Genomic DNA, 12,110 nt, shown 5'->3' with positions numbered 1-12,110 from the left:
AATTTCCATTGAATTTAATAAAGTACTTGTTATATGTTCTCTCTGAGGGGCAGTTTTGTTATTTTTAATTGTTTTTTCCTTCTATTAACATTCATAATTGGAATTCGACTTTTATTTAGGTACCTATTTTCTAATGTGTATACCTTTTGTATATGTACGAAACTTTTTTTTAATTGGAGCATAGTTAGGACTGGGCGATAAATCGATGTATCGCGAAATATCGATTTAACACATATATCAGTAGGCTGATGTAGTGAATTTCGTTTTAGGCGATGCATCAGAAATCTGATCTAAGCCGTTGGAATTAGATTACAATCGCGGTTTAACGATTTAAAATGCAAGGATCCTTGACTAGGCTAACGAAGACTATTTTGATTTCGTCTATATGCAGAGATGTAGATAGCGTTTTGCTACTAAGATGATGTTGAATAACGAAGACCGAATTGAATCAGAACTCCTGGTTTCGTGCGAGGATCAGCGTTGTAATATAGAAAGAAGTGTATAGTTTCTTTATGTCCATTTTTGTCTTCGGGATTTTGCGTTTTTTGAAGATTATTTTCAATGGGACTTAAGTCATTTTACGATTGTTGTGCCTTTTGATTCCGTTGGAAATAATTGTTGGGTCTCTTGTAAATTATTTTCAGTGAGACTTTTGCAGCGATCGTTTCGTTCTGCATTATTTCATACCATTTTTTTTCTGTCTGGGTTTAACGATTCTTGTCAATTATTTTTAGTAGACCTACTGTTACTTTGCGATTGCTGCACAATCGCTGTTTTCTTAAATTTTCGTTCTGAACTCACTAGATCAAATCATTGATTTTTTCAATTATTGTTTTTTATTTTAAGCGATACAATTTAATAGGGGTATTTTGTATTTAACTTTATTATAAAAAGTTAGTTTTTTTAAATTTATTAAATGTAGTTAAGTATAATAATTTGATTGTTTTTCTACCAATAAATGTTCAGTCGTTTTTAATTATAAAAAAATTAAAACAAAGCTTACCTTTATTTAATTTGCTTTTATTTTTGAGAAAATGAAAACAAAGTTTTAAAAAAATTTGGCTATTAGTTAAAACAAATTTTTTTTAAATTAAATAAAAGGTTTAGTAATGTTTTGACGTTTTTAATAATTTAACATTAGTACTTAAAGTATTTTTTTAAAATTTTTATTGAAATTCTTTCAATACTTGTTTGTTTTATAATTTGTTCGATAGTCAGTATCGTTTTTAAACAAATAAATCTTTAGTCAATTTTATTTTCAAAAATGAAAATAATAATAAATAAGTAAAAATATTTTTACATTTATTAAGTACAGAATTTGATCATTAATTAATACTACTTTTTATTATTTTAAATTAGTAAATAAAAAAGGGTCTAATGATGTTTCAAAAGCATGTTTTTTTTTCAACAAATAATAAAAATTTAAAAAAATTTCTTCTGAAGTGAACATTTTTTTGGTTTGTTTTCCACTTTCGTTTTTTTTTCTTCTTTTAATTTTTAATGCATGTTTGTAAAATAATTTGTTACAGTATTATTATTTTTAAACCACTAAATCTTAAATCATTTTTAATTTAAGAAAAATGAAATAAAGCTTGGGTTTGCTTATACTTCGACTTCTTTATTAATTTAATTGAAAAAATTAAACAATGATATTGATGTCATAGTAGAATAAGTTTAGAATTAATATTTTCTTTTGTACTAGATTTATTCCTTTTTATTTATTTTTGATTGATTTAAAGATTTCCCATAGGTAATTTTTGAACATATGCTAAATTGCGATACATCACTATATCGTGACGTCTAACTGACGATGTATCACAATTTAAAATTTCAGGCATCACCCAGTCCTAATAATAGTATTTGACAATCAAGCTATAATTTTAGTTATTTGGCTACTATTTTTGATAAATTTATAGTTCCTGTACAGGCAACTATTTTCATGCTTGAGGCTACTAAAGGCAACTATTTTTGTTCATTTTTACTGTGGCAACCCTGAATAATTAACTGATTTACCTCATTATTACCCTAACAATAATCAATTAAAATCTTTGTCTTTTACAGGCCTTAAGAAGTTTAGTAAAGTATTTTCCCAAACAGATGGTTTCTTACCTACCTCACATATTGCCACCATTATGGGACTCTTTAACTCAGGGCGCTAACATGTATCCTTTTTTTTTCTCACAAAAAATATAGACTGTAGCTATAGATCTTAAAAGAAAAAAAGAATTTATTAAAATTTTCAATTTTTATATATTTTCAATTTTTATAAATATTTTCTTTTTAAAATATTAGCTGCTATTTGTATATAATATTGAAATTTTTATTCTATTTTTTTTTCAATCCTTTAACTTGATTTTAAGATACTTGCAAACAGTGGTTAATGATTCTGAAGAAGCAGACAATCCTGTTGACTCTGATGGTAATTAATTTTTCTTTATAATTTTATGTTTTGAAAGTATTATTCAAAATTAATTTATAATAATATAATGTAGTCAAGCAATATACTTGATCATATTAACTGTATGATATCTTTTAAAAATTGAATCATATGATTGAATTCTTAAAAATAAAATGGTCATGGTCTTTATTACTGGAGATTCTGATGTGAATTTCAAGATTCATGTAGGATTATTTGCTGGCAATTCCAATGTAAATTTCAGAATCTAGGTAAGATTGTTTGCTAGAGATTCTAATGTCATTGGCAACACCTAGTTACTGCTGGAGAGTCCTCTTCGAAAAAGAAAGCTGTTTCTTAGTTGTCGTCATCGTGGAGACACTGACAGGAATTCAGCATTCCGGGGAGGCAGATTCTCTTCAGGTGAAAGGTTATGTTTTGCTAATCATCCACTAAATCTCTAGCCCCTGACAAGGGAGGTCATGGAGATTGTTCCCTTGACCATATTAGAAACTTCAGTGTTTCTTGTACAGAAATTTATAATTAATTGCTTTATATGAAAAGAACTGTTTGCCATTGAGGTGAACTTTTTTCTTTCCTATGAAGTGTCTACAGTTTTAATTTATACACAATCATGTGGGTCTCAAGTATGAACTCCTTGCAGTTAGTGTGTTGTTCTAGTTTTACTCTATTTTCAGGCTTTTGGATAAAACATGTGACGAACCAAAGACTTAAGTGAAATAAGTGTATCACTTGCTTAGCATTAAAATAGTCTCCCATCTTTTGTGTATTTATTTCGAGCTTAGCTTTGTAATTTTTCTAAATGTTTCCACTTTGGAACTCTAAATCCAAAAAAATGTTCAGAAATCAAAAATAAGCATATGAGATATCAGTAGCTTGATACAATTATTTGAACTAACTGTTTACTACAAAAAAAGAACAACATTCGCTAATATCACTATATGATTAGTCAAAATGCAAAGATAAAATTTTGTTGATTAAAATTTGTTTAAATCCAGTATTGTTTGTATTCTTACCATTTAGTGTTATTAACATATCAAGTCTCCCATTTAATGAAAATTCAACATTAAGGTTGATGCGTTCAGTTCTAATTTTATATTATTCTATTATTATTTTTTCATGATACAGAACATTCATTCCATTAAAAAACTCCTAGTTATAGATGTGGTGTTTTTATATTTTGATTTCAGGTGAAGTTCTTGGTTTTGAAAATTTTGTTTTTGGTATATTTGATTTCATTATAACTCTGGTTGAAGGCAAAAAGTATAGAAAATGTATTAGAGATAGCTTAGCTGATCTACTTTACTACATTTTATTATACATGCAGATTACAGAAGAACAGGTTAGATTTAGAAATATATTTTAAATGCCTGCTAATTGTATTCTTACTAAAGCATAAATTAATATTAGTTTTAATCAAACTAGATAAAAATTTGGAACAACAGTCCAGATCAATTTGTTGAAGATGAAGATGAGGATTCTTTTGCATATTCTGTCAGAATTTCTGCTCAAGATTTGTTGTTGGTAAGATATTGTTAATTTAGATCTAGCTGGTCCTTTGAGTCAGGCATATGACACAATGTTAGATAAAGTTCTGTTATCTTTACCTCATATTCCTGGACATGCTTTTGATGTTTGTGTAAAGAGGGAAGATTTATCAGATACTCTCCTCTTAGTTTTTAATATTTAAAACTGCCACTGAATCCACTAATATCGCTATCCATACTCACAAGATTTAAAAATTGTACATCTCGATTCGTGTTCACATGATTTAAAAATCCAATGATGCTATTTGTATTCAAGGGATCTAAATTGCATGCATCCCGATTTGTATTTCCACATTCTTAAATTCATTATATTATTCACACGAGTTTCAACCCAATATCGCGATTCTTGTAATAACTAAGTTTTTTCTTAAATTAGTTACCTTAAAAGTGTGACATTATTTATTAGTAGGTAATTTAATTATAAATCTTAGTTCAATAAATTATATTAGATATGAATAGGGTATATAAATTGATATATTGTTATTATGTTTTTGCACATAAAATTTTCAGGGTTTTTTCATTTTGTGTCACAATCACCCCTTATAATCCTTAAGTCTTAAAATTTTTATGCTAAATTTTTATGTTTGAACCACTTAGTAAAAGTGGTGGTGAATAAGTATCTAATGATTTAAGAATTTTACAATAAATAATAATTTTTAACTTAATTATCTTAATATTTGTGTTAGTTTCAAAATCTCGAGGTTAACCTCTGAATTTTTATGAATTTAATTAACTATTTTATAAACAAATAAGTATTTCCCAATGATTTAATCTATGATGTAAGCTATTGAGTAAGAAATTCTGAGCTTACTTGGCTTATGACATGACAATGAGGGTTCAAATGAAAGCTTATTTTTATAGAGCTCAAAATTTACATTAAAATAAAGATAGTTTTTATCAGAGAAAGACAAAGAAAAATTCATTTTATCGCATTCTAAAATCTTTCCTAATCAAAATTTTGAACACCTATTTTAATTTCTTTTACTAAATTTCGGTCCAATTTTAAAACTACAAGTTGAAATATCTGCAATCTGCTTATAGACTCTTTGATTATTCTAATGGTGTTCTGAATGAAGCTAATTTAGTCTAATTAGAAGCTAATTTAAGAGTAAGTCTTTAAAAAACTATAATGTTTCTCTCTCAAGACCTATCTAACATTATAAATTCTTGTTATTTACTATTGTAAATTATTAAAAAAATTTTTTTTTTTGTTAATCAAAATAAATTATTAATCACCAAATTGAAGTGTTTTATGAATGCACGTAAAATGTATTAAAAATTCATACAACTTTCTTCAATTAGTTGTTGGGTGTGGAATTTGAAGGAGAAACAGTTAAAAGCTTATGTGCAGCTGTTACACGTCATATACAAGAAACAAATAAGAATGCAAATCCTTATTGGTGAGTAAAATATTCCGTTTGAATTATGAAATAAAATTGATAATCGTTTTTACTCACTCTTTTTGCTATTTCATTGAAGAAGAAATGCTATTGTTAATTTGCTTATTTTTGTGCTGTTAAAATTATTTCAGCAAAATTCAGTAAAAGTACATTATAACAATTTTAAATAACAAATCATACTGTTGTTATAGCAAGCTTGTCATTATTAGAGCCTGAATTTTAATGACTTAAAAAATTCCTATAGATGCCATTAAAATTGTAAAAATCCCTGATTTAAATAAAGTAAAACTAAAACAATGTTTTCCTATCTAGAATTACTTTCATTCAGGTCAAAATATGTAAACTGATGCAATACATGTTTTGCATTTATTCAAGTTTGAAATAAATGTTATGTGCTAAAATAACAAAAAAAGAGAAACATAGTGATTCATGAGCATAATAAAAAACGGAGGAAAAAGCCTTGCAAATAAAATAAAAAATATCTAAAAGAAAAAATTTACAAAAATGCTAATTTCAACAAAATCTGGGCCTTAGTTTTATAAACAAATACACATATTCTTCGAAGTTTGCTGCAAGATTCATAAAAATAGAAGAAATTTTCTTTTGTTAGGAGAAAGATAACTTCACCAAAGGTCAACTAAGCATTTAATTTATAAACATGAGGGGTAGATTGAAGGGGGGGAAAAGAATTCATAAGAATTTTGTTTACCTGATGAAATATCCTATGGATATGCTGTTGTATGTATTAAAATAAATGCTTAACTTGTTTTCATAGATACCTTAATTTATTGAATTATGCTATTCTAGAAGTCTAGAAAAATATATTAGTGATGATACGCTAAGTTTGTGATAGACAATAAAACTCTGTCTAAAATATATCATTTAAACTAAATATTCTGTTGTATATTTTATAATCTTAATCAAATATTTTCTTAATCAAATTTCAAATATTAATCTTAAATAAAATATTTTCGTGTACCTTCCTTATTTATTAGCGACTTGCTCATGATTTTATTTATTTTCTCAGCTTCAAAAAAAAAAAAAAAAAAATTCTCCCTGAAGTAAGTACTAGATTTTTAAATTCCAATGAAAAATTTATTTAGAATATTTTAATAATTTGTATAATTGTTACTAATATTAACTGTTAAGAATGCATTCTAAAAAATTCCTTTTTTCATTCTGTATCATTATTTTTTAAGTATGTGTAATTTGTTTTAAGAGAAATATCTTCTCAACTTGTTAGCAACTGTGCTCTTGAATAGTATAAGTAATATCAGGGATGAGATTCTTCTGCGGATTCGCGGATTTCCGCTTTTTTTTTCAGATTTTTCCATTTTTCCCGCTAATTTCCGCTGAAATTTTATTTTACACAAGTTAAAATATTTTATGAGGAATTTAATTTTCTGCAGAGCGAAATTATTGAAGTTCTCATTCCTCCTTCTGAAGTTTCTCTAAAAATCATTTCCTTGGGCTAAAACTGGTTGACCTTTATACAGGGATGAGATTTTTTTTCGCTTTTGTCTCTCGAATTTCAGCCTTTTTATCAAAAACTCCTATTCTATAAAAGTTTCGTTTTTTTTTTTTTTTATATAAGTATCCCGCTTTTTTTTGAAAATTTAGTCGTTGAAGTAAAATAATTATACTAATTTACGATTTTCAAAGAAAAACAGAAAATTCAAACTACGTCCTAGCTGCTAACCCTTCCGCATTTTTACTTATATTTTCTAATTTCTCCGATTTCACGCACAGAAAATAAGATTTTCCGTATTTTTTATCCGTTGGCGGGATAGCTCGTGTTTTCGTAATTCAGACGTCGCTGCTTCTTGTATTCTGGAGTGAAAGCAAACAAAAAAGAGAAAAAAAAATAGAGGTGGATTTGAGGTGAAAATATTTATTTGCTCATTCAATTAATCTTGTAAATCTTTATTTATTATGTCCAAACATAAAACAATACGAACAAGCCTTTTAGAAATCCCAAGTTCAGACTCTGCAAATATCTCGTTTTTTATTCACGCGATTTTAATATCAATCATCGATTTTCGTATTTACCTGATTTAAAAGTTGCGCATTGCAATTCTTATTTACGCTTTTTAAATATCGTACATTATGACTCATATTTACGAGATTTTAAAAGTCCAATATCGTGTTTTGTATTTATGAATTTTTAAAATCGTGATTTTATTATCAAACATCGATTTTCGTATTTACCTGATTTAAAAGTTGAACGTTGTGATTCGTATTCAGGCGATTTAAATATTGTACATTGCGATTCTTATTTACGAGATTTAAAAACCCAATATCGCGATTTGTATTTACGAGCTTCTAAAACTCTATGTAGCTACGCGAGCTTAAAATCCAATGTCGTGGGTTCGTTTTTGCGGTTGTAATATTGCGCGATTTAAAAATTATGCATCGTGCTCTAAAAATTACGCATCATGATTTGTATTTTCGCATATTTTAAATTCGGTGTTGAGTTTCATATCCACGTGATTTAAAAGACTCATATCGGGATTTATAATCACATGGTTTACGAGTTTAAAAATCGCACTTTTTTGGCAAATTTTTGTTTATATATATATATTTATATATATATATATATATATATATATATACATTCTTGGATTTCCTCTTTTTTACTATCTGACTACTCTCATCCCTGTAATATGATTTCATGTTATTTTTACTAAAGTTGATTGATATGAAACAATTAAATAAACTGAAATTTTAATATCAATGTATCTGTTTTAGGTGGAAAGTGCATGAATCATGCATGCTTGCAATTGGTAGTTTATCTGAAGCATTTTCTTCTGGTATGGAGCAGAACAGTTTACCTTTTGATTTAGCTGGTTTTTTACATTCTGTTGTAGTTGAAGATCTGAACTCATCTGGTAATGATATCTTACTTTGTTTAATTTACTTTCAAGTATCTCATTACTGATTTTTTACAAAATCTTAGAAATTAGAAATTTTGTGTAGAAATTTTGTGACATTTTGTTAATTTTTATTATTAAGTAATATTTAAATAGTAATAACCACACATGTCAAAACAATCAAAAAGCAGGTTTTTCAAGTATTGCATGTGAATAACTCTCCCATTCTTGATTTATTAGAGTGCATACAGACAAACTTTCACTTTTATGTATAGAGAGATACAAAATAAATTAATTTAGATCAGAAAACAAAACAAAAAATTATTAATTGCTATTGATAAAACAAGTCTTTCTTTATTATTTGTATTCATATATTTAATATATATTAAAAATACTTTTATTTTAATTAACATAAGGCTAAATGGGTATAATTCTAATGTTTATTAAACAGTATATTATTTTACATACTGGCAACGGTAAATTATCATATATTAGTTTTATGTATCTTTTATACTCATACAGCTTTTTTATATTAGTTTATTTCATTTTTCACATCAAGTGATAATTTACATACATGTAAACCCCTTATTATTTCTCTCAATAAACCATCAATATCAATGAAATCTGACTTTGAATCATGCCTAATGAAAAATAATTTGCCATCATGCACATATGCTTTTGCTTTAATAAAGCCAATTTCATAAATGTCAGTTTATCTTAAAGAGGCAATAAAAACTGTATTAAAGCTTCTTACAATATAGAGAGTCAGATATATTATATGTATAAGTTTATAAGAATTTGAAAATCAATTTATCATAAATATTAATCCATGTATTAAGTTCAGTATTAAATAAACAAATAGTTATTAATCCATGTATTAAATAAACAACAAAATCAGTTGTCTGAAATTGTTGTTTATTTACTTGTTCTGCAGATTTTTTTTTAAAATTATATAATCTATAAAAACTGTTATAATACATGTGTCAGTTTTGTGAGGTAAATATCTTCAACTAAACTATACTATCTGCCCTGTTAAGGTTGGGTATAGAAAGAATGAAAAAGTTGCAAAAAAAATAACAATTTAGAAAGAGAAAAACTAAAAAAATAATGGCCGGGTGAAACATAGTTAGTTGTACATTTTACGAAGTTTGGCTAACCCAGAAAAATAGTAATTCTTCTTCTTCAAAAAAACAGTTCTAGAAGACAACAAGTATATTCAAAACACATACCTTTTTATTCATAAAAAGATATCCAGTCCTGGATTGGAGATGAGTTTAGGATGAAACAAACAAAAACTTTTTGGCTAGTGAAAAAGGAATCAGTCCAGTTCTTTTTGAAAAAAAATCACTATTGTTTTATTGGAGGAAAAAACAAACTAGACACATCATCATGTTGAGGCACGACATCATTTTAGGAATGGCTCATGCCAAGGATGTGGAACTAGTGATGACTGGAACAGGAGTTACAAATGACTGCGGGGGATTTCCATCCCTGACGGTAGTTGGTCAGCGGGTCATCCTTTAAAAAGCTGGAGAATTTATCAGGAGAGTTCTGGCGACGAGGATGGGATATTTTCAGCGAACAAAACCCAACATCAAATGAAGATGGCGCAGAGAAGCCATCTTCGAGAAAAAAAAGCTTCTCCACCTTAGGGAGGTGGGAGCAAAAAAATGTTAAAACTCCGTTAAGCGGAGGGCAGCAAATTCTATGACATCAAATTATCGAAAAACTATCCGTCTTTCGCGCTCTTCCTTTTTATAAGATACAAAAACTTAAAATTGAAGTTATAGTGCATGTTGTGCAAGTTAAAGTTAAATTACCTAAAAATCACGAGTTGAGACGAAAAATTGATTATGTGTTAAAAGTTACGGTTGAGAAACACAACAAACACGCGGAGATGAAAGACGCCGACGACCCGTGGAATTCTCAGAAAAAAAAGGGTGGAAACTTCTCGAAATAAAGGGGCTCTTTTAAGGAGCTGGTAAGGGATTTTAGGGGGAGAATGTCCAAAATGCGCTACCGCTTAAGGGGCTAAAGAAAGATGATGAAATAAAAGAATGTATTACAAAATTAAAAGAATTAGTATTATTGATTAAAAAAAAGGATATTTATAAATTAGGCTGTGACCTAATGTCACATTATACCCCCCACTGCAGAAAAAAAATTTTTGAAGAAATTTTTTTTTTTTTTGTTTTTGCCAAAAAAATTAATCCAAAAAAATTTATAAATGAAATTAAGTTCTAACAGCCTGCAACTCCAGTTCACCACTACTCCACTTACAAATAGTCAGATGTTTACATAACAATCTATATCAAAACTTTTGATAGTAAGAGTCTGAAATGAGAAAAGCTGTGCCTCAAACATAAGACATACAAAGAATTAGTAACACATAACAACACATACATATAAGCAGCTTTACATGGCTGCATCTTGATTAGTGAAAAGGCAAACAATGTTAATTGTTTGATAAATGGACGAAAAAAACACAAAACAATCTTAATTGTTTGCTAAATGAAAACAAACATTTTGACACAGAATCGTCAACACATGTACTATAAATTAAACTTAAACAACATATGCCTTGATGCATGTGAATGCCTATAAGTGCAATAACACCCGTATAAAAAAAATTCAGGCTACATGAAGTAGACTGAGAAAATCTTCTCCAAAGAAAATAACATTAAGGAGGTAAAATGGATAATTGATTATTCAAAAAAGAAAATCTCACTTAGTAATAGTGGAAACGCAATTTTTGAGGTAAAGGACATTAACTCAAATTATTCCTTGTAAGAAGGAATTGAAAGGAAATTGATTTGTTTGCTGGAATTTATTATGAAAAAAAATTGAAAAATTGCAAACAAACGAAAAAAAATCAGGCTACCATTGTAGACTGACAATACTCCGAGCTTAAACGAAAAAAACTTTGTACAACATTTTGTACATCAATCCATTAAGTGAATTTTGAGAAAAAAATTGAAACCAATCAAACAAGATTGATAAGTAGTAATCCGAGTTAAAACGACAAAAAAATTAGTACACATCAAAATGTATACCTGAAACAAATCAAAGTCATTAGTGAGAGCAATAAGTGCATTAAAAATTATTAATTTTAGACTTGAAAAAAAATTTAAAAAATTTGCAATTAAATTTACTAGTTGTAACAGGAAAAGCCTAGGCAAAACATTAAACTTAACAAAAACTGCAATGAATTTTAACACTTAAAAACAACAAATTGACTCACAGAACTTTGACCAAAAAAAACTGCTAAAAACAAAACAAACACAAAACAAGGCCTTGACACATTGCTTACAAAAAGCATTACCTAACAAAAATTGCTGAACAATATACAATTAACAAACTCAGCATCAACAATTTGTATAAAACAACATAACACAAAACAATAAAAAAATCATAACAACCGTTGTGACACCTTGAGATGTACAATGAGGTGTACTTGTATACATTACTAATGCAAAGAGAATTCACACTCTGCAAAAAAAATCCAAAAAATTTTGTATGTAATAATAGTGACTTATGACATACTAGAAAAGGAAAAAAAATACTGTACAGAACTACAGGGTCGAAAAACAAAAAAATTGGCATTCGAAAATCAGACGTCATTAATTAATTACAATTATGTGTTTACGTAATCTAAAAAATACAAATATTAACATGAAATATTTGTTAAAAAAAATTGCAATCAGTTAGACATGAACAACGTTGTATCATTTGTTCGTTTAGAAAATTAGTGATTACTTAATCAATGTATTATTGATTATGAAAGATTTTGATGATTATTTCATATTATTACAACACAAATGAAAGAATGTTCTCAAACAAAGCAAAAATGTTTAACCTTAAAAGACACTTAATTATT

At 27.5% G+C, this 12,110-nt stretch overlaps 1 protein-coding gene across 1 annotated transcript in view; it reads left to right on the top strand.

Annotated features, from left to right (window-relative positions):
- Ipo9 (Importin 9) overlaps positions 1 to 12,110 on the top strand; it is a 50,234-nt gene that overhangs the window by 10,642 nt on the left and 27,482 nt on the right. The window contains exons 7-12 of the mRNA XM_016060163.4: positions 2,062 to 2,162; positions 2,361 to 2,419; positions 3,607 to 3,758; positions 3,842 to 3,940; positions 5,266 to 5,363; positions 8,112 to 8,251. Coding sequence (XP_015915649.1) covers positions 2,062 to 2,162; positions 2,361 to 2,419; positions 3,607 to 3,758; positions 3,842 to 3,940; positions 5,266 to 5,363; positions 8,112 to 8,251 — 649 coding nt within the window. The remainder of the gene's footprint in view (positions 1 to 2,061; positions 2,163 to 2,360; positions 2,420 to 3,606; positions 3,759 to 3,841; positions 3,941 to 5,265; positions 5,364 to 8,111; positions 8,252 to 12,110) is intronic.

This window comes from Parasteatoda tepidariorum, chromosome 8 (genome assembly GCF_982258835.1).
Source record: "Parasteatoda tepidariorum strain Cologne lab strain chromosome 8, Ptep-v5.0, whole genome shotgun sequence".
In the NCBI taxonomy this organism is placed as follows: Eukaryota; Metazoa; Arthropoda; class Arachnida; order Araneae; family Theridiidae; genus Parasteatoda; species Parasteatoda tepidariorum.
This window is presented reverse-complemented; position numbering and strand designations above follow the sequence as displayed.